Source organism: Zootoca vivipara, chromosome 12, assembly GCF_965207765.1.
Source record: "Zootoca vivipara chromosome 12, rZooViv2.hap1.1, whole genome shotgun sequence".
NCBI lineage: Eukaryota > Metazoa > Chordata > Lepidosauria > Squamata > Lacertidae > Zootoca > Zootoca vivipara.
In genome coordinates, this window is record NC_142595.1 from 30,413,890 (window position 1) to 30,432,199 (window position 18,310).

The 18,310-nt window shown below is 43.5% G+C and overlaps 3 protein-coding genes across 3 annotated transcripts; all 3 read right to left on the bottom strand.

Annotated features, from left to right (window-relative positions):
- On the bottom strand, positions 1 to 612 carry LOC118094696 (olfactory receptor 14C36-like). The gene has a single exon (XM_035135299.3). The coding sequence runs from the start codon at positions 610 to 612 to the stop codon at positions 1 to 3; it is 612 nt and encodes a 203-aa protein (XP_034991190.3).
- A 6,978-nt stretch (positions 613 to 7,590) lies between these two features.
- LOC118094695 (olfactory receptor 14I1-like) lies at positions 7,591 to 8,532 on the bottom strand. Its single transcript, XM_060281193.2, has one exon. The coding sequence runs from the start codon at positions 8,530 to 8,532 to the stop codon at positions 7,591 to 7,593; it is 942 nt and encodes a 313-aa protein (XP_060137176.1).
- Positions 8,533 to 16,514: 7,982 nt separating this feature from the next.
- Positions 16,515 to 17,120, bottom strand: LOC118094694 (olfactory receptor 14C36-like). The gene has a single exon (XM_035135298.3). It carries the CDS (start codon positions 17,118 to 17,120, stop codon positions 16,515 to 16,517), a length of 606 nt encoding a protein of 201 aa, XP_034991189.2.
- Positions 17,121 to 18,310: the final 1,190 nt, after the last annotated feature.

Consider the following 18,310-nt stretch of genomic DNA (forward strand, 5'->3'; position numbering starts at 1 on the left):
TTATAGGTGAATGGGAGGCCTCATTTTATTATTCCTACCAAAAATAAAACCCAGCAACTTCCACAAGGCAGTTTTGACATCTTTGTTCCTCATGCTGTAGATTATTGGGTTCATCAGTGGAGGCACCACAGTATATAACACAGCAAGCACTTCATCCAGATGGTATGAAGAATTAGAGGTTGGCATTAAGTAGGTGAAGACAGAAGTGATGAATAATATGGAGACAACTGTGATGTGTGGAATGCAAGTGGAGAAGGCTTTCTGCCTGTTTGCCATAGACGGCATTCTCAACACTGCAGTAAAGATCTGCACATAGGACATGACAATGAATGAAAAGCAACCAAGACTTAACACCGCAGTAAATAGAAGAGCCCAAATTTCACTGAGGTATGAATCAGAGCAAGAGATTTTCACCAGGTGTGGGATTTCACAGAAGAACTGATGAATGACATTGGAGCAGAAGGGAAGTGAAAAGACAGTGCCAGTGTGCAAAGCAGCATTGAACAAACCAAACATCCATGCTCCACCTGCCATTTGAATGCAGCTACTCCATTTCAACATAGATGCATAGTGCAAAGGGTGACAGATAGCTACATATCGGTCATAGGCCATGACAGTGAGGAGGAAGAAGTCTGATGATGCAAAAAGGATGAAGAGAAATGTTTGAGTAACACACTGTGAATATGAAATCAGTCTTATGTTCATGAGAGAATTTGCCATGGATTTGGGAATGATGACGGAGATTGAGCCAACATCAAGGATTGATAGATTGACAAGAAAGAAATACATTGGGGTGTGCAGATGACTGTTGACAGCAACCAGGGTAATGATCAGAAGATTTCCCACCAGGGCAGTCAGGTACATTGCGAAGAAGATCACAAAGTGTAAAATCTGCAGTTCTCGACCCTCAGAAAATCCTAGAAGTATGAAATTTTCAATTATTGTTATGTTGAGAATGGCATCAATCATATTTTGACTGTTGGAAGAAGAGAAAAAGTTTTGATTAATTCATTTGCACATAGAAAAAGGTGCCTTTGTTATAAATTCCGAAATGTCTCTCTGTAATTTGCTACTTCCCCAACCCCAACCCCATTTCCTGGTTGTAGTTTGTTTGTTTTTGTTCATTTGCTTGTATTTTGCACCAGCAGAAAGGCACCTCTAACAAACAGCACCCTCAGATTCTAGCGATTCCTCCAAACAGCTGTAGCACGCTTGTTCCCCAAGCCCATCCAATGTCATTCCTTAACTGTCCTTCATCCTTAGATGTCAGGGGTTTGTCATGGGGAGAAGAAGCCCCACTATGTAACCAGTGTTTCATTCCCAATTCTCTGGGTCAAAAATTTAGTCTTTAAGGCAAAACTCACAGTCCAGATTCGTATAATTCCAACTCTGTGTTCTGGTGCTCAGAAAATAGCCAAAATGTGTGTGTTGCATCTCGATTCCTGAGGCTAAGCAGGTTTGGTCATGAATGTTACCAGGATGGAAGAGTGCCAAGGAACCATAACCACTCTGAGATCTTTGGGGGTAAATCTGGGGCATACTGGTCAGAAATAAAATTATAATGCCTTGGATCCTATGATAACTTCATTTTGCCAGAGGAATTTTCCCATCCCTGCCTCTCCCTAGCAGCCATTGATTTGTTAGCAACCTTCTCCCCAAACTTCCAGAGAGGCTTTTCAGAGGTTGCAAGTGTATACATTGGGGAGGATAGAAGGATAGATGCTTCTTCTCTGAACTTCAGATCATTTATCCATCTCAGAAGAAATAGATTGAAAATAAGAGAAGGTGCATGATTAAGCCACTATTCTAGTCGGATAGAGCTGAATTGGGGACAATGAACATACAGTATAAATGAGGGGATAATCACCTCTAAAAAGAAAACAACAACATAATAGCAATGATATATATTTTATTTTAAAAAGGTGGGGAAAAGCAAAAAAAAAGGAATGGAATTAAGTGGATGGAATTAAAGTAATATTGAGAAAGGAGATCTGAGGACAAAAGATTGAAGGACACAGATAAAATGGGTACTGTATTTTTCTATATATTTCTTTGGCAATTCTGCTTCAAATGCTTTATCGGCAGAACGGTTTCTATTTACCTTGGTTGGTCTAGGTGTCTCTCCCTTTTTCTGACTCTCCCTTTTAGTCTTTCACTCAGTAAAGTGTGAGCAAATCAGGTGTATATTTTCCATTTCCCCCTCAGATTTGCCATAGTTCTTTCACATAGTGGCTCCTCACTTTTTCTTCTGTCAGATCACAGCAGCTCATCTTGGGTTGACAGGTGTGTCTTGGAGAAAGAACTTGTTTCATTTAACAGCAGTAAAAGAGGCAGGCTCATGTGATGTCCCCTATCTACCTGAATTATGTTGTTGTCTAAAGTTTTACTCCCTGTTTCCCTGAATAGCTCAGCATTAATGGCACAGAGTGGCTACATTGCTGACTTTTCTGACTACAGCAGCCTACTTTCAAAGTTTGCAATCTAAGGCTATGTTGCATTGCATTTTCCAGTTGTCAATATTCAGTGAGACCCAGAGAGCTCCTCTTTGAATTTCTAAACATCCCCACATGGAATAGGGAAGCAATGTTTAAGTCACCCACCCAAGGGAACAAATGTAATAGTTGAATTGTAGCAGAGGCTGATGCAATGCCAGCTCTTTAGCATTATTCTAAGGAATGGAAGATTTTCCTTCATCATTAGGTAAATTGTTGTACACCCACAAAGAATCAAAGATACTATGGAACACCAAGAAAATTTTAATAACCAATTAGTTTCAATACCCACACACATGCATTAAAGTAACTTGGGGTAATAGCATCAGAAATATCCTTCCCCTCAAGAGAATATAAGAGCAAAATAAGATTTTATGTGGATGCAACCAAAGGTCTATTTAGGCCAGCTTCCAATTTTCCATACCAGACAACCAGATGTTTTTGGAAACCCATAAGCAGAACTCATTCATACAACTGGTACAGTGGTACCTCGCAAGACGAAATTAATTCGTTCCACGAGTCATTTTGTATTGCAAAAAATTTGTCTTGTGAAGCACAGTTTCCCATAGGAATGCATTGAAATTTAATTAATGCATTCCTATGGGCAAAAAAAAGCTCTCCTTTCAATGAAATGGTGCCATAGCAAAGCAGCTTAAGGCACAATCCAGCACTCACAAACCCCGACTCACCCGCCGAGCCCAGGAACAGCCACAGCAGCAGCATTGCCCCCAAGCGCCACGGCCGCTCGGGAAGTTTTAAGGCTCTGGGGAGGGAGAAGCAGGAGGAGGGCCAGGGAGAGGCTCCCTCCCTCCTTCCCCAGCAGCCGGAACCTCGCGCCCAACCAGACAGACAGCCCGGCTGTCTGGTTGGCCTCTCCCATTCGCGCTCTCCCGTTGGGCGCAGCTTTCCTGTGCAACCAGCCAAGAAGGGGCTCCACTCCCTCTGCACGGCGGCTTAAGGCGAGAGTGAGGGGGGGATCTGGCTGCTGCTCGGCTGCCAGCGGCCGTTTCGGTGAGGCGCTGCCAATCGCCATGTCCCTCCGGAAGCTGGGTGATGGCGGCGGCGGAAGCGTGAGGCGGGCAGGCTCCCCAGAGGAGGCTCGGTCTCCTTAATGGGCCATCCCTGGACTTTCTCCTCCTCGCTGCGCCCCTGCCCTGCTTCGTCTTGCGAGGTTTTCTATGGCACAGCCATAGAAAACGTCATCTTGCAAGTCTGCCAAAAAATTGCAAAACGTTTTCGTCTTGCGATTTTTTCGTTTCATGAGGCATCCGTCTAGCGAGGTACCACTGTACTTGAAGGTATCTGAACTTGCAAGTTGTGTATGGACATCATTACTAGTCGCTATTGAGAGATCATTCCTTCTCTGAATTGCCTAATCATTTATAAAAACTGTGTTAAATTCACCATATCTCATGACAACTAAATCTGCACATTATTATGTTTAGATATAGTAGCAAGGAGGGTTACATCTGTCGGCAATGCTCTTGGTCCCCCCAGGACCTCTGAGCATCTCCTGGTAGGCACCTCTCTGGAATAGCATGTCCCTTCACTCCAGAGTGCCTCTCTGTGACACTTTCCATATTAAAAGTGCACACAAGTCTTCTAGCATCACACAGCAAGAAGAAAGAAGCATCCGTAGATCTAAACTACGTTTTATTTACATTCTATAACAGACAATCCATAATCACGTCTGTGTTCTTCAAGCTCTGGCAGAACAGCTATTGCAGACTGTGAAAATGAAAGTACAGTACAATAATACGATCAGACGGAAGAGATAAGACAGTCTTCCATTCCCACACTCTGCTCAGACATCTCATGTGGAGAGGCGTTGCCAGGGGATCGGCAAGGTAGGGGGAGGGACCACAATGGAAGGTGAATCTTACCTGTGAAACGTCAGTTGGCTCCAGAGCTTCTCCCACCCTGCCCTCCCTCAGTTAAGCCTTCTTTTGCAGATTAACCTCTTCTCCACAGGTACGTGGGAGCTGCTATGTCATGGTCACTGTTGAAGGGCCGGAAAGGAATTTTCCTGCATTGGCAGGTTTTGCCTTCCCCATAGCAAAATGTCACAATTTTGGCAGTTTCAGGCCTTGGGTGGAATCCTTTAATCTATCTTTTGAAATGAGGGAGGGAGATGGCAGCACATTGAATCTAGCGAGGGTAAACAACCACACACACACAGAGATTCCTTTAATAGAATACCCTTAAAAGAGGAGGGGCAGGTGATGGTCACAACCTCCCCTCCCATAAGCCAAGATTCTCCAATGCTTAACCGCCAGCTGAGCTAAAATGGCTTGCCACCAATACCCTCACCAACACCTAATGCCCTCAATGACATCGGCCAACCAAACATCATTTCCACGATCAGAAAGATGAACGCCATCATCACAGAACAAGGCCTCATTGCTGAACACAATAGCGGGGCCCTTCAGCATCTGCACTTTCAGTGCCACCGCTTGATTCACAAGTTTCCTGGCCTTGTTAATTGCGGCTGGGTGGAGGCTGTTACACCACACATGCCTCTCTAGTAGAAGCGACCAAATCAAAGTCATGTTGGGATATGATGCAGCCAACCCATCAAAGTCCCTTTTTATGTTCCACGTCAAGTCCAAGCCTAAAGGCCAAGTCATTCTCCCCCAGCTGCACTATCAGAGCGTTGGGAGGGCCAAGCAAAGCAGCTCTGGATTTTATGATTGGCAAAAACTTTCCCCATCACATTCCATGCCTTGAGATCCAGGAAACTCTGACGTTTTCGGGCAATCCAAACCTGCACCCCAAACTGCTGTCAATTGCACACACAGAGGCCCAGGGGACAATGCTGTGACCCTAGATGCAAATATGAGTCCCAATAGCACCTGAGAGTAAAGAAGTGACAACGTGTGGTTAGAAGTGACAATAACAAGTTACAAATTATTGCGAATATACTCCATGTAAGCATCCTATTAAATAGTGGGTAGACAACACAGCAATTCTTCAAGAAGCTCTTTATTCAGAAGCCAGAACAGAACCGCATTGCCGAGCTGGCCTGCTTTTATAGAGGCTGGCTCAAACAATGTATCAAACATAATTCAAAGTTCCCTCCTAAAGTTCCCTCCTAAAACAACTCTCAAGGACCTGAGGGAAAACTATATACACTAATACATAACACATCCGCTCTCCAATGACCCATGTCTTTGATTCTGTCCATTGGCAGACCCAGATGAGCAGCCACCATGGTGGCTCCAATCCTAAAGGAGTGTGCAGCATATTCACTAGCCGGGAGTCCACAGGCTTCAATGGCCTTACGCATCACACATGTAAACTGATGCCAGGCAAGGCGGGATCCATCCTGATGTATCAGGAATGGGCCTGGACCAGGATATCTCCTGGTATCTTTAACAGGACAAGGACCCTTCTGCTCCGATGCTGAGAATCTGATAAGGGCACCTTTCCCACTCTGGTCAGTTTTGACAGATGAATGCAGACCACTAACTCTGTGCTGGACAGATTTATGTCTTCCAAACATAGCACCCTGGAGGCGCAACCTGGCTCCCTCTCATTGACAACCTCGCCCACCCTTAGGGCGTCAAAGAAAGCAATAGCATAAGCAGCAGAGAATAAGCAAGATTCATATTTTGACTAGCAAATTACTCTTAACCTCCTGTGTATTTGATAAAGAAAGTTGGACGTGATAGGCCTTCTACCCTCTCCGCTTGGTGGTTGAAATGTGTGCCACCCCTCAATTGCCCTACGGACGACAAATTCTGCGTAGGGATCTATGGAATAAATGGATTTACTAAAAAAAGAAAAGAAAATAGCAGCTGACTGGATGTTTAAAGTCTTAACTGCACACCCCAGGTAGCAGGCAGAAGGCTGACTCGATGTCACACCTGACGAACAGTGCCCCCTGACCAAAGGTCCGAATGAGCTTTATGGCATGATCAAAGGAGGCATACTTCACCGAGCAAAGCTCGGATGGAATAGCATCATTAACTGAGCCCCCTTTGGGATATGACAAATTGTGAATCTTGCAACCTGCGCCTTTTTTAGGCACAATACCCAATGGGGAAATGTGTAAACTGGGGATGGGGTGAATGTAAAGTGGCCAGTCACCCGACCAGCTGCAATTCCCTTGGCTATTTTCTTTTTAGCAACATCTGGCTTTCCCTCACAGATTTTTGGGTGGGTGTGTCCGTGGAGTTAGGAGGGAATGATACTGGGATCCTAAAGTGCTGGGAGAAGCCCATCCCCCCCCCCAAAAAATTTAGCTGCCTCCTTGTTTGGATATTGTTCTAGGAGGAGCTTCAGGAACAAGAAGGGAGAGCTCCTGTGAGGCTGTTAAATGAGCCAAGCCAAGCCATGCCCCCCCAGCCAACCAGATTGAACGGCTGTAGGCATGATGGGGCCGGGACTCCCCTATGGCGTGGGGAAAATGCCACAGCCCCACTGTACACAGGGAGAGCACCTGACCTACTCGCAACACTGCCCCCCTAAGAAGGGGAAACAGCCTTAGCCCAAAGGTGAAAAATCCCCAGTTCATCCATTCAGACTACCTTTCTTTACCTCCTTTCCAGATGGCTTCAACTTTTAATGTTTGCTTGCTTGTTTGCTTGCTTGAAGTATTTAAAATTTCAGAATGAACCTGTTGCGTGTCTGCCCACTTACTGTAGTAGGTGACATTTGGTGGAAGTAATATGCCTTCTACAGATGTCTCAGGCAGAAATTCACCATATACATCTGTAGCAAGGGATTGGGATATCCAGGCAAGTATTTTTGCCTGGATATTTTCCACAGTTGTGGCTGTGGCAGGGAAGCAGAGTGCCTTCAACAGATGTATTCAGGCAAAAATTCATCATGGCTACATGAAGCATGTGACTGAGAAAGCTGTTGCACCTGTTGATTATTTTTTTCTGGATACATGCCTCCTCCCGCATCCCAAAATCCAGGGCTAAGTATGGATGCAGGGAGCCAAGTTTGTAAGCAAGCATAATAGGCAACCCTTGGCAAAGTATTCCCTGTTTAAATAATGTGAACAGTAACATTCCTTTTGATATTTTAAGCAGGTGAAGAAATGGCAAACACCTCAGATCACATTTGGAGGTGGCTGGTGGTTGTTTTTAAACTATGAAACTGATTTATTGTTTGGAAGCTTCTGGTAAAACAGCTTCCACAGGGCAGTTTTGACATCCTTATTCCTCATGCTGTAAATTACCGGGTTCATCATTGGAGGAACCACTGAGTATATCACAGCAAGCACTTCATCCAGATTATATGAAGGGCTGGAGGGTGGCATAACATAGGAGAAGATACCTGTACTAAGTAAGAGAGAAACAACAGTGAGGTGGGGGATGCAAGTAGAGAAGGCTTTCTGCCTGCTTGCCTTGGAGGACATTCTCAGCACTGTGGTAAAGATCTGAACATAGGATGTGACAATGAGCACAAAGCAGCCAAGACCTAAGGCTGAACTAAAGAGAAGGGCCCACATTTCACTGAAGTGCGGATCAGAGCAGGATATCTTCATCAGGTGTGGGATTTCACAAAAGAACTGAGAGATGATGTTGGAGCAGAAGGGCAGTGAAAAAATGGTACCTGTGTGCAGAGCAGCATTAAGGAAGCCTGCTGCCCATGCCCCACCTGCCAGCTGAATACACCTTCCCCACTTCATCACAGAGGTATAGTGCAGTGGGTGACAGATGGCCACATACCGGTCATAGGCCATGACAGTGAGGAGGAAAATGTCTGATGACATGAAGAAGAGAAAGAAAAGCATTTGTGCCACACATTCAGAATAAGAAATATGTGTTGTGTTCATCAGGGCATTAGCTATTGATCTGGGAATGGTGACACTCGTGGATCCAAGGTCAACAACTGATAAGTTGACAAGGAAGAAATACATTGGGGTCTGAAGGTGGGTAGTTCTAGCTACCAGAATGATGATGAGGAAGTTTCCAATGAGAATCACCATGTACATTGCTGTGAAGACTGCAAGGTGTAGGATCTGGAGTTCCCTTTGGTCCGAAAATCCCAGAAGCAGGAAATATCTTATGATGGTTACATTAGACATGTCTTCTCAGTCTGTTGGGGGAATAAGAGAGACCATTATAAAAATGTTGCTTGTGCAAGAATATGGTTCCATCCAGTATCTAGCAATGGCCAACTCAATACCTATTGGATGTCCAAAAGAAAGTCAAAAGCACAATGTACCACTCATGTTCTTCCACAACATTCAGAGACACATATCTTCCAACATTTCCCACTGAAAATAGTGACTTCTATTATTATTATTATTATTATTATTATTATTATTATTTTGATATATTTGTTATGTATACTTGCCCATCTGACTGTGGTGCCCCAACCACTCTGGACAGCTTCCCACATATATAAAAACATAATAAACCAGTAAACATAAAAATAACTCCCCTATACAGGGCTGCCTCCAGATCTCTTCTAAAGGTTGTATAGTTCATTATCTCCATGAATGAATGAATCTCCAATGAATATAGGGACATCCTAAGGAAAAACAGAACATTTCAGGATCAAATCAGAAACTGGGACAGCTTCTCTAAATCCAGGACTGTCCCTGGAAAATATGGACACTTGGAGGGTCTAGATAGATATTCTAACTTAGTGATATTTTTAGGGACAACTGTAAGGTAGACGTTGCGGCATGCTCACCATTTGTGTAATAAAAAAAAAACCCTATGCAGAACAGAACAGCTAAATAGCAAACAGTTTGACCCTCAATTTTCACATACCGCCTCTTCCTGAAATCTCCACTTTGTGTAGAGCAGTTTGAAAACCCTCACCACATCTACTCAGAAGTAAGACAATTGGGCTTATTCCCTGTTAAGTGGGGTTACTTCCTGAAAGCTAGGAATGGTTTGCTTTGCATTCAGAAGCAGTAGAGATTTGACTGCTAGAATGAAACAAGAGGCAAAGGAATGAAACAAAGGAGCTTGATGCATTTCTCATCTGCATCAAGCTCCTTTGTGGCAGAGGAGAGATATTATGCTGAGCTGCGAGCATCACTGCTCTAACCCAGCATCATTGTTCATATGCACCCACAGTCTATCTCTCTTTCCTACCATCTGCCTCTGATTTAAGGCTAACACACACACACACACACACACACACTATTAAACACTGACTCTATCTAATATGTTGTTAAATCAGGGAGATCTATGAAAGGCTGCATATCAGCATTTGTTTAAATACACATGGGAAATATTCAACCAAGGATTACTCAAAGCAGACTCACTGAAATTAATTCACCTAATTTAGTCATCCCACGCATTTCAACACGTCTAATCTGAAGAGGACTAACTTAGGGTTGCCATATTTCCAGAGGTAAAAATCTGGACATCGCATAGTGCCTCCGCCATGCCAGAGCCAGAGCCAGAGCCCAGGTTGCCCGCATCAGATCCCTGCCTGAACCAGAGATGCCCAAGCACACACACACAAAAAACCCGAAATCCGGGACATTCGCTTTAAAGTGTAAAATTACCCTGGGGGGGCATGTAGGACCCCCAAAAGAGAACATGTCCAGAAATTCCTGGACATAAGGCCAGCCTAACTAACATTGAATAATTCCCATTGTTTCTGCTTCACTTGGGTGCAGTTTGGGATGAAAGAGACTATAGCCAGGATCCAACTAAAGTTATACAATAAGCAAAGGTAGCCATAGTTAGCCATGAGAAGAATCCATACTAGGGGAAGAAGAAGAAGAAGAAGAAGAAGAAGAAGAAGAAGAAGAAGAAGAAGAAGAAGAAGAAGAAGAAGAAGAAGAAGAAGAAGAAGAAGAAGAAGATTGTTTGTAGATACCCCACCCATCTGGCTGGGTTTCCCTAGCCACTCTGGGCGGTTTCAAGCAAAATATTAAAATACAATAATTCATCAAATATTAAAAGCTTCTCTAAACAGGGCTGCCTTCAGATGTCTTCTAAAAGTCAGATAGTTGTTTATTTCTTTGACATCTGATGGGAGCGTGTTCCACAGGGTGGGCACCACTACCAAGAAGCCATGTGCCTGGTTTCCTGTAACTTTGCTTCTTGCAGTGACGGAACTGCCAGGGTGAACCAAAATGTCACAAAATCTGTGTAATCAACAGTCCAGTTCAATTGTGACAGTTTTAAGCCTTGCGATTTCAATAGACATAAACGACTAGTTCTTGCTGTATCAGAACTCTCGCCTATAGTCAATTGGCAATTATCGCACCATGGAGAGCTGGTCAGAAATAGCTTAGGATGCCTAAGAAAGGAAAACATGCTTAGCAGAAGTACGTCTTGCTAGCCATTACTCTCCCCACAATATTTACACAATACATGAGGCCATGCTGAGGCATGAAAGGAATTTGCATGGTAAATGTCACATGGAGCATGATGTCTGCTTGGCTGCAGTTTGCAAACCCCTCAAATAACATGCCTGCTGGAAACAGGCACTCACAAAGGAGTGAAAATACAGTGTCGGCTAAATGCACTTATGTCAGAAGAAGATCAAAGTGCATGTTGGGGGGATCACAAAGGGATTAGATTCACACAATACATTGATGCATAGAGTGGATATGGATTGATTAGAAGTCAGGGAGGGGTTCACAGGGGATCAGAAATAGACATGTACAGAAATGCAGAAGTAAAATTAAATACTGAGGCAAAGGAAACCATAGAGAAAGAGAGAAAGAAAGAGAGAGGTTTGATAACAGTTTTAAATCTGTCTTTCCCTACAAATATTTTCCAGCTGGATGCTGGAACTTCTCCCTGAATCTTAACTTGCCATATAACATGATATTTATCACTTTTTCCATCCATCCACTCCTTCAATCATCCTTTTATCTACCATTCATTATTCAGGGCAGCAAAAGAATGTCTATATTTACTTCATGTACTTACATTAAATTCCTATTTCTTTGAGGTTTGAAGGAAGCAACCTGTCGTTGTGAAAGCATAAGATGTGTGCCCTGCTGGGTACAAGCAGAACCAGAAGTGCTAAAAGGTGTGAGAAAAGGGATATGAAGAGTAAGAATGATTCCTAGGGATTAACTACCTGAAGGTTCTGTGCAACTCTTCAGCAAAGCCCTAGAGACAAAACAGTGTCACTCTTGCATGCCCCCTTTGAAGCATTTTTCATCATACAAGGCCCTTATTCTTGCATTGTGCTGTAAGTCACCCAGAGTGGCTGGGGAAACACAGCCAGATGGGCAGGGTATAAATAATAAGTTGTTGTTGTTAAAAATTGAAAACACAATAAAACATCAAACAGGGCTGCCTTCAGATCTAAAAGTCAGGTACTAGTTTATTTCCTTGACATCTGATGGCAGAGCGTTCCGCAGGGTGGGTGCCACTACTGAGAAGGCCCTCTGCCTAGTTCCCTGTAACCTCACTTGCAGGGAGGGAACCACCAGAAGGCCCTCAGAACTGGACCTCAGTGTCCAGGCTGAACAGTGGGGGTGGAGATACTCCTTCAGGTATACTGGGTATACTGGGTCAGCATCAACACTTTGAATTGTGTTCGGAAACGTACTGGGAGCCAATGTAGGTCTTTCAGGACCGTTGTTATATGCTCTTGGCGACCACTCCCAGTAATCAGTTTAGCTGCCACATTCTGGATTAGTTGCAGTTTCCAGTTCACCTTCAAAGCTAGCCCCACGTAGAGCGCATTGCAGTAGTCCAAGTGGGAGATAACCAGAGCATGCACCACTCTGGTGAGACAGTCTGCGGGCAGGTAGGGTCTCAGCCTGCGTACCAGGTGGAGCTGGTGGACAGCTGCCCTGGACACAGAATTGACCTGCACCTCCATGGACAGCTGTGAGTCCAAAATGACTCCCAGGCTGCACACGTGATCCTTCAGAGGCACAGTTACCCCATTCAGGACCAGGGAGTCCTCCACACCCACCTGCCCCCTGTCACCCCAAAACAGTACTTCTGTCTTGTCAGAATTCAACCTCAATCCGTTAGCCGCCATCCATTCTCCAACTGCCTCCAGGCACTCACACAGGACCTTCACCACTTTCACTGGTTCTGATTTAAAAGAGAGGTAGAGCTGGGTATCATCCGCATACTGATGAACACCCAGCCCAAACCCCCTGATGATCTCTCCCAGCAGCTTCATATGAATGTTAAAAAGCATGGGGAGAGGACGGAACCCTTTGACACCCCACAAGTGAGAGCCATGGGGTCTAAACACTCACCCCCCTATTTTCTGGACATGGCCCAGGAGGAAGGAGCGGAACCACCATATAATGGTGCCCCCAGCTTCCAGGTCCTCTAGACGGTCCAGAAGGATGTTATAATTAATGGTATCAAAGGCTGCTGAGAGAGCCAGCAGAACTAGGAAACCACTTTCACATTTGTCCCTAGCCTGCCAGAGATCATCAACCAGCATGACCAAGACAGTTTGAGTCCCATGATGAGGCCTGAATCCCGACTGGAAGGGATCCAAATGGTCCGCATCCTCCAGGCATGTCTGGAGTTGTTCATCAACCACCCGCTCAATCACCTTGCCACCTCTGTCAGCGGGTCTGGGAAGTCTCCCTCATAGAGGCAAGAATTCCTCACCCCATGGAGTCTATTGCCCAACCCTTCCTGGCTCGCTTTTATGAGCCAGGATGGGCAAGGATCAAGGAGACAGGTGGTTGGCTTCACTCGTCCAAGCAGCCTGTCCACATCCTCGGAGGTAACAGATTGGAATTGATCCCACACAACTTGACTAGACAGAACTCTAGCACTTTTCCGCCCCGGCCCTGCTCACATGGTGGGGTGTACAGTGGTACCTCTACTTACGAATAACTCTACTTACAAATGTTTCTACTTACGAACGGAGCTCCGTCCGCCATCTTGAATGCAGTTTAGATAGGATTTTTTCTACTTACGAATTTTTAGATAGGGTTGCTTTGACTTACAATTTTTTTCTCCCAATGCATTCCTATGGGATTCGACTTACCATTTTTTTCGACTTATGAATGTGCATTAAATTCGTAAGTAGAGATACCACTGTACCTCTTTCCAAATCTGAGCAACTTTATCTGCAAAAATCTTTGCAAAATCATTGCAGGAGATCTTGGGGTCCTTACCAGGCCCTGGTGGCAAAGGTGGTTCTGTTAAATTGTGAACCACCTGAAAGAGCCTCCTGCTGCTCTTTTCTGCAGATACAATAGAGGCAGTGAAGAAGATCCTCTTTGCCATTGTTATCGCCACTTGGTAGGTTCAATGTTGAGCTGTAACCTGTGTCCAGTCTGATTAAGAATGAATTTTCTGCCACCGACGTTCTAGCCGTCTCAGCAATTGTTTTATTGCCCTCAGCTCTGGGGAAAACCATGGAGCTGTCCAGGCTCCATGCAATCAGAGAGGGCGCTTCAGAGCCAGGCAGTCGATAGCCCTGGTTAACTCCACATTCCAGTGGGCCACCAGGGAATCAGCTGAAAGGCTATTAACATGGGATAAAACATCCCCTACCACTCTCTAGAAACCATTTGGACCCATTAAGTGGTAGAGGCAGACCATCTGAATCGGGCCCACCTCCCTGCAGAGGAGAAGGGTCGTGGAGAAGTCCAGTTGCACCAAGAAGTGATCTGACCATGGCACTTCTTTTGTTTTGTTTTTATTTAGTGTCAGATCACCCACATCCATAGAGGTGAACACCAGGTCTAAGGCATGTCTGTGACTATGAGTTGGGCCAAACTTATTCAGGAACAGCCCCTTGGAAGGCATGCTTTCCACAAAATCCTGAGGTGCCCCTTGTAGGGTTGTGTTGACATAGATGTTGAAATCTCCTAGGACAACCAAACTAGGTGTCTCCAGGAGAACATCTGCCACAACCTGAAGCAGCCCAGGCAGGGAATCCTTTGTGCAGTGTGGAGGTTGGTACACCAAAAGTAATCCTGTACTGCCCCTATTGCCCATCTTCCAGAACATGCACTCAGAAAACTGGGTCTTCCCAATAGGATGCCTGGTGCAAACTAATGACTTCATAAAAATCACTGCAATCCCCCTTCCCAGCTCATATGATATGGGTTTCTGTGCCTAATAGAAACTTGGTGGACAAGTGGTGGCAAGAACAGGCCCATCTGCTTCATTCAACCAAGTCCCTGTTACACACGCCAGGTCAAGTCCTCCATCCCCAATCAAGTCATTGATTCCAGCATCCTTCTGGTCAAGGCCAGACCTGGAGGCAGGGATAGTCTTCAAACAACAATTAAACCCGCCTCCTCGGTAATGACATGGTCTGGTCTTAGCATAGCTCCTCCTCCTAACCTTGATCACTGTGATCGGATGTCCCAGTGCACCCCCACCCCACCCCCGTGGAACCTGCCCCAGCCATTCTGTTGGCTGCGGCCCACTCCCAGACAGCCCTGACCCTCTCCCCTTAAAAGCAAACACAAACTATACATAATAATAATAATAATAATAATAATAATAATAATAATAATAATAATAGAAACTAATAATAATAAGAAAAACATTTTACAATTACACTAAAACTAAACCAATTCTCAGTCCCACCCAAATGTCCATCCCACCCCCAACAGAGAAAAACACACACACACACAAAACCCCATAATTTAAAAAGCCACAGATAAAAATAAAAACAATTTAAAGGAGGAGCCCTCTCTGCTGAGCAGCAGCCGCAGTCCTTGTGAAGCCCGTCCTGTTGTTGTTGCTGCTGCTGCTGCTGCTGTTGTTGATAATGATGATGTCACCATAAATTTGTTCTTCTGTGAACTTTCTGAAAACAATTTGAAAACTATATAACTAGGTAGAGCAACAAGGATACCTACCCCAAGGGCAGCATAGACTCAAAGGTTATGTATTATATTTCTATTTATTTAAAATAATATTGAAATTTCCCCCAAAAAATAAATAAATCAGAAAACAATAACAAGTGGCTTTTGCATGAAAGTGTTGTCCCAGGAAAAAATGCTTGTCCAATATGGAAATATTTCTTCCACTTTTAGTGATGAAGGGGGAAAACTACACTGAAGCAGAGTTATGGTTGTGTTCAGCTCAGTTTTATTTGGAGTAACTAATTAAAATCAATCACCTCAACTTATGTTTATTACTTTCAAGCTGTCAGTTCTAAGTAGGACTTACCATGCATACCACACAAACATTATTATTTTTTTGAAAACTTTATTAAGATTAAAATACAAGAAAAATATAAAAGAAAATATAACAGTATAAAACAATAATACAAATGAAACATATTCACAAATAAAACACGAATCACATAAGAAAAATTATTATCTCATTCTTCTCTTCTGGTTCCTCTATATTTAATATACAATTAAATCTAACATATTCTTTCTCCTCTGTAAGTTGACTTCCGCTTGTCTTCTTCCCGGGCTGAAACATTCATACCTTTTTACACTGCATCGCTTAGATTTTCACCTTTAGTTAGTGTGAGATGTTAAAAGTAAATCCAAGTTTTTATCATGGGGCACTGCTTTTTGAAATAATCTCCACATTTTTCCCAGCTTTGAATGAATTTTTTATTACTCCCCCCCTCTAATTGCATTTGTTAATTTGTCCAATTCCATGAAATTTAATAATTTATCTTGCCATTCTTCAATTTTTGGGATTTCTTCTTTTTTCCAATATTTGGCAAGTAGGATTCTTGCTGCTGCCACTGCATATAAAAAGATTTTTTCATCCTGTTTAATTATGTCTTCCCCCATTATCCCTAACAAAAAGGACTCTGGACACTTTTTAATATTATATTTACATATCTTTTTGATCTCTTCCAATATCCCATTCCAGAATATTTTAACTTTCTCGCAGTGCCACCATATATGCACAAATGTCCCCACTTCCTTTTTACATCTCCAGCAGAGGTTGTCTCTAGTTTTGTACATTTTATGAATTCTTACCGGCGTCAGATACCCCTTTTACCACACAAACATTTTACATTCCCAGTGATATTGATAATAACTCACAATTTGAATTCAATATATTATGCAATGCTAAAATGCAATACAGTGAAAATAAAGTGGGAAATGATATAAGTTTTATGTTAAATTCTTCCATAATTTAACACAAGTAAGCAGCAGGGTTATCAGTGAAAAGGAAGCATTGTGTTCTTGCCTGAAATCTTCCAGTAAAACAGCTTCCCCAGGGCAGCTTTGACATCCTTATTCCTCATGCTGTAGATTACTGGGTTCATCATTGGAGGAACCACAGAATATATCACAGCAAGCATCTGGTCCAGCTTGTATGAAGAGATGGAGGCTGGCATGAGATAAGTAAAAAGAATGGTGCCAACTAAGACAGAGAGAACAATGAGATGGGGAATGCAAGTGGAGAAGGCTTTTTGCCTGTTTGCCATGGACGGCATGCTCAACACTGTGCTGAAGATCTGCACATAGGTCAAGACGATGAACACAAAGCAGCCAATACCTAATGCGCAACTGAAGAGGAGTGTCCAAATTTCATTGAGGTATGAATCAGCGCATGAGATCTTCATTAGGTGTGGGATTTCACAAAAGAACTGATGGATGACGTTGGAACAGAAGGGCAGTGAAAAAATAGTGCCAGTATGCACAGCAGCATTAAGCAAACCCGCCATCCATGATCCACCTGCCAGTTGGATGCATCTTCCCCACTTCATCATAGACGCATAATGCAGTGGGTGGCAGATGGCCACATATCGGTCATAGGCCATGACCGTGAGGAGGAACACATCCGACGACAGGAAAAAAACAAAGAAAAGCATTTGTGTCACACATTCAGAATATGAAATCAATGTTGAGTTCATGAGCGCATTGGCCATTGATTTGGGAATAATGACAGAGGTGGAGCCAAGTTCTCCTATCGATAAATTGACAAGGAAGAAATACATTGGGGTCTGAAGGTTGGTGTTGAGGGCTACTAGAATTATGAGAATGAGATTTCCTGTAAGGATAACCAGATACATTGCTGAGAAGACTGCAAACTGTAAAAGTTGAAACTCTCGTTGGTTAGAAAATCCCAGAAGCAGGAAATAATTGATAATTGTTATATTAGACATTACTTCTCCCTCATGCTCAAGAGGTAGCACAGATTACTAGTCATCAGAAGCCAGGAATCAAAACCTATAGAATGGGGGGGAATACCATTAATCTTCATGGATAGTAACTTATATTGTCTGAACATTCGATACTGCATTTATTTAAAGTGTTTTCTCACTACAAAACAGCAACATCAGAATAGTCAGGTATACTCCTAAGAAGATCACAAAGTGCAAAATTTGTCATTCTTCATCCCCGAAATTTCCAGTAATAGAAAATTGTCAATGACGGTTATGCTGGACATTATATCTATAAGATTTTGGCTGCTGAAGGAACAGCAGGAAAAATAATGATTCCGTGCACATAAAACAATGTGTGTTCATTCTAAAGTCTTGTTTTTTTTCATTAATGTTAGAATTATATTTACTGCCATGCTGGCCACATGACCTGGAAGCTGTACACCGGCTCCCTCAGCCAGTAAAGCGAGATGAGCACAGCAACCCCGGAGTCATCCACAACCGGACCTAATGGTCAGGGGTCCCTTTACCTCATGATACTTTTTGTAAAATGAATATCACAATTTCAGTTTTCCCCATGTAGTTTTTTTACTGGACCCAAACAAATTTTGCACCAACAGAAAGGCATCTCCACTAATAGGTCCCCCAACCACCTGCAGCCAACTTGAGTCTCTTCACATTGCATTTCTAAGGGTCCTTCAGTACAGAGAGTGAGGGGGTTTGCAGTGAGATAACCAACCTAGGAAAGCCCTACTGTACAGGCACAGATCTCCTCACACTTCCCTGGTTTCAGACTTTAGTCTTTAAAACAATACTCAGACATCAGGTTGATAGAATTCCTGTTGTGT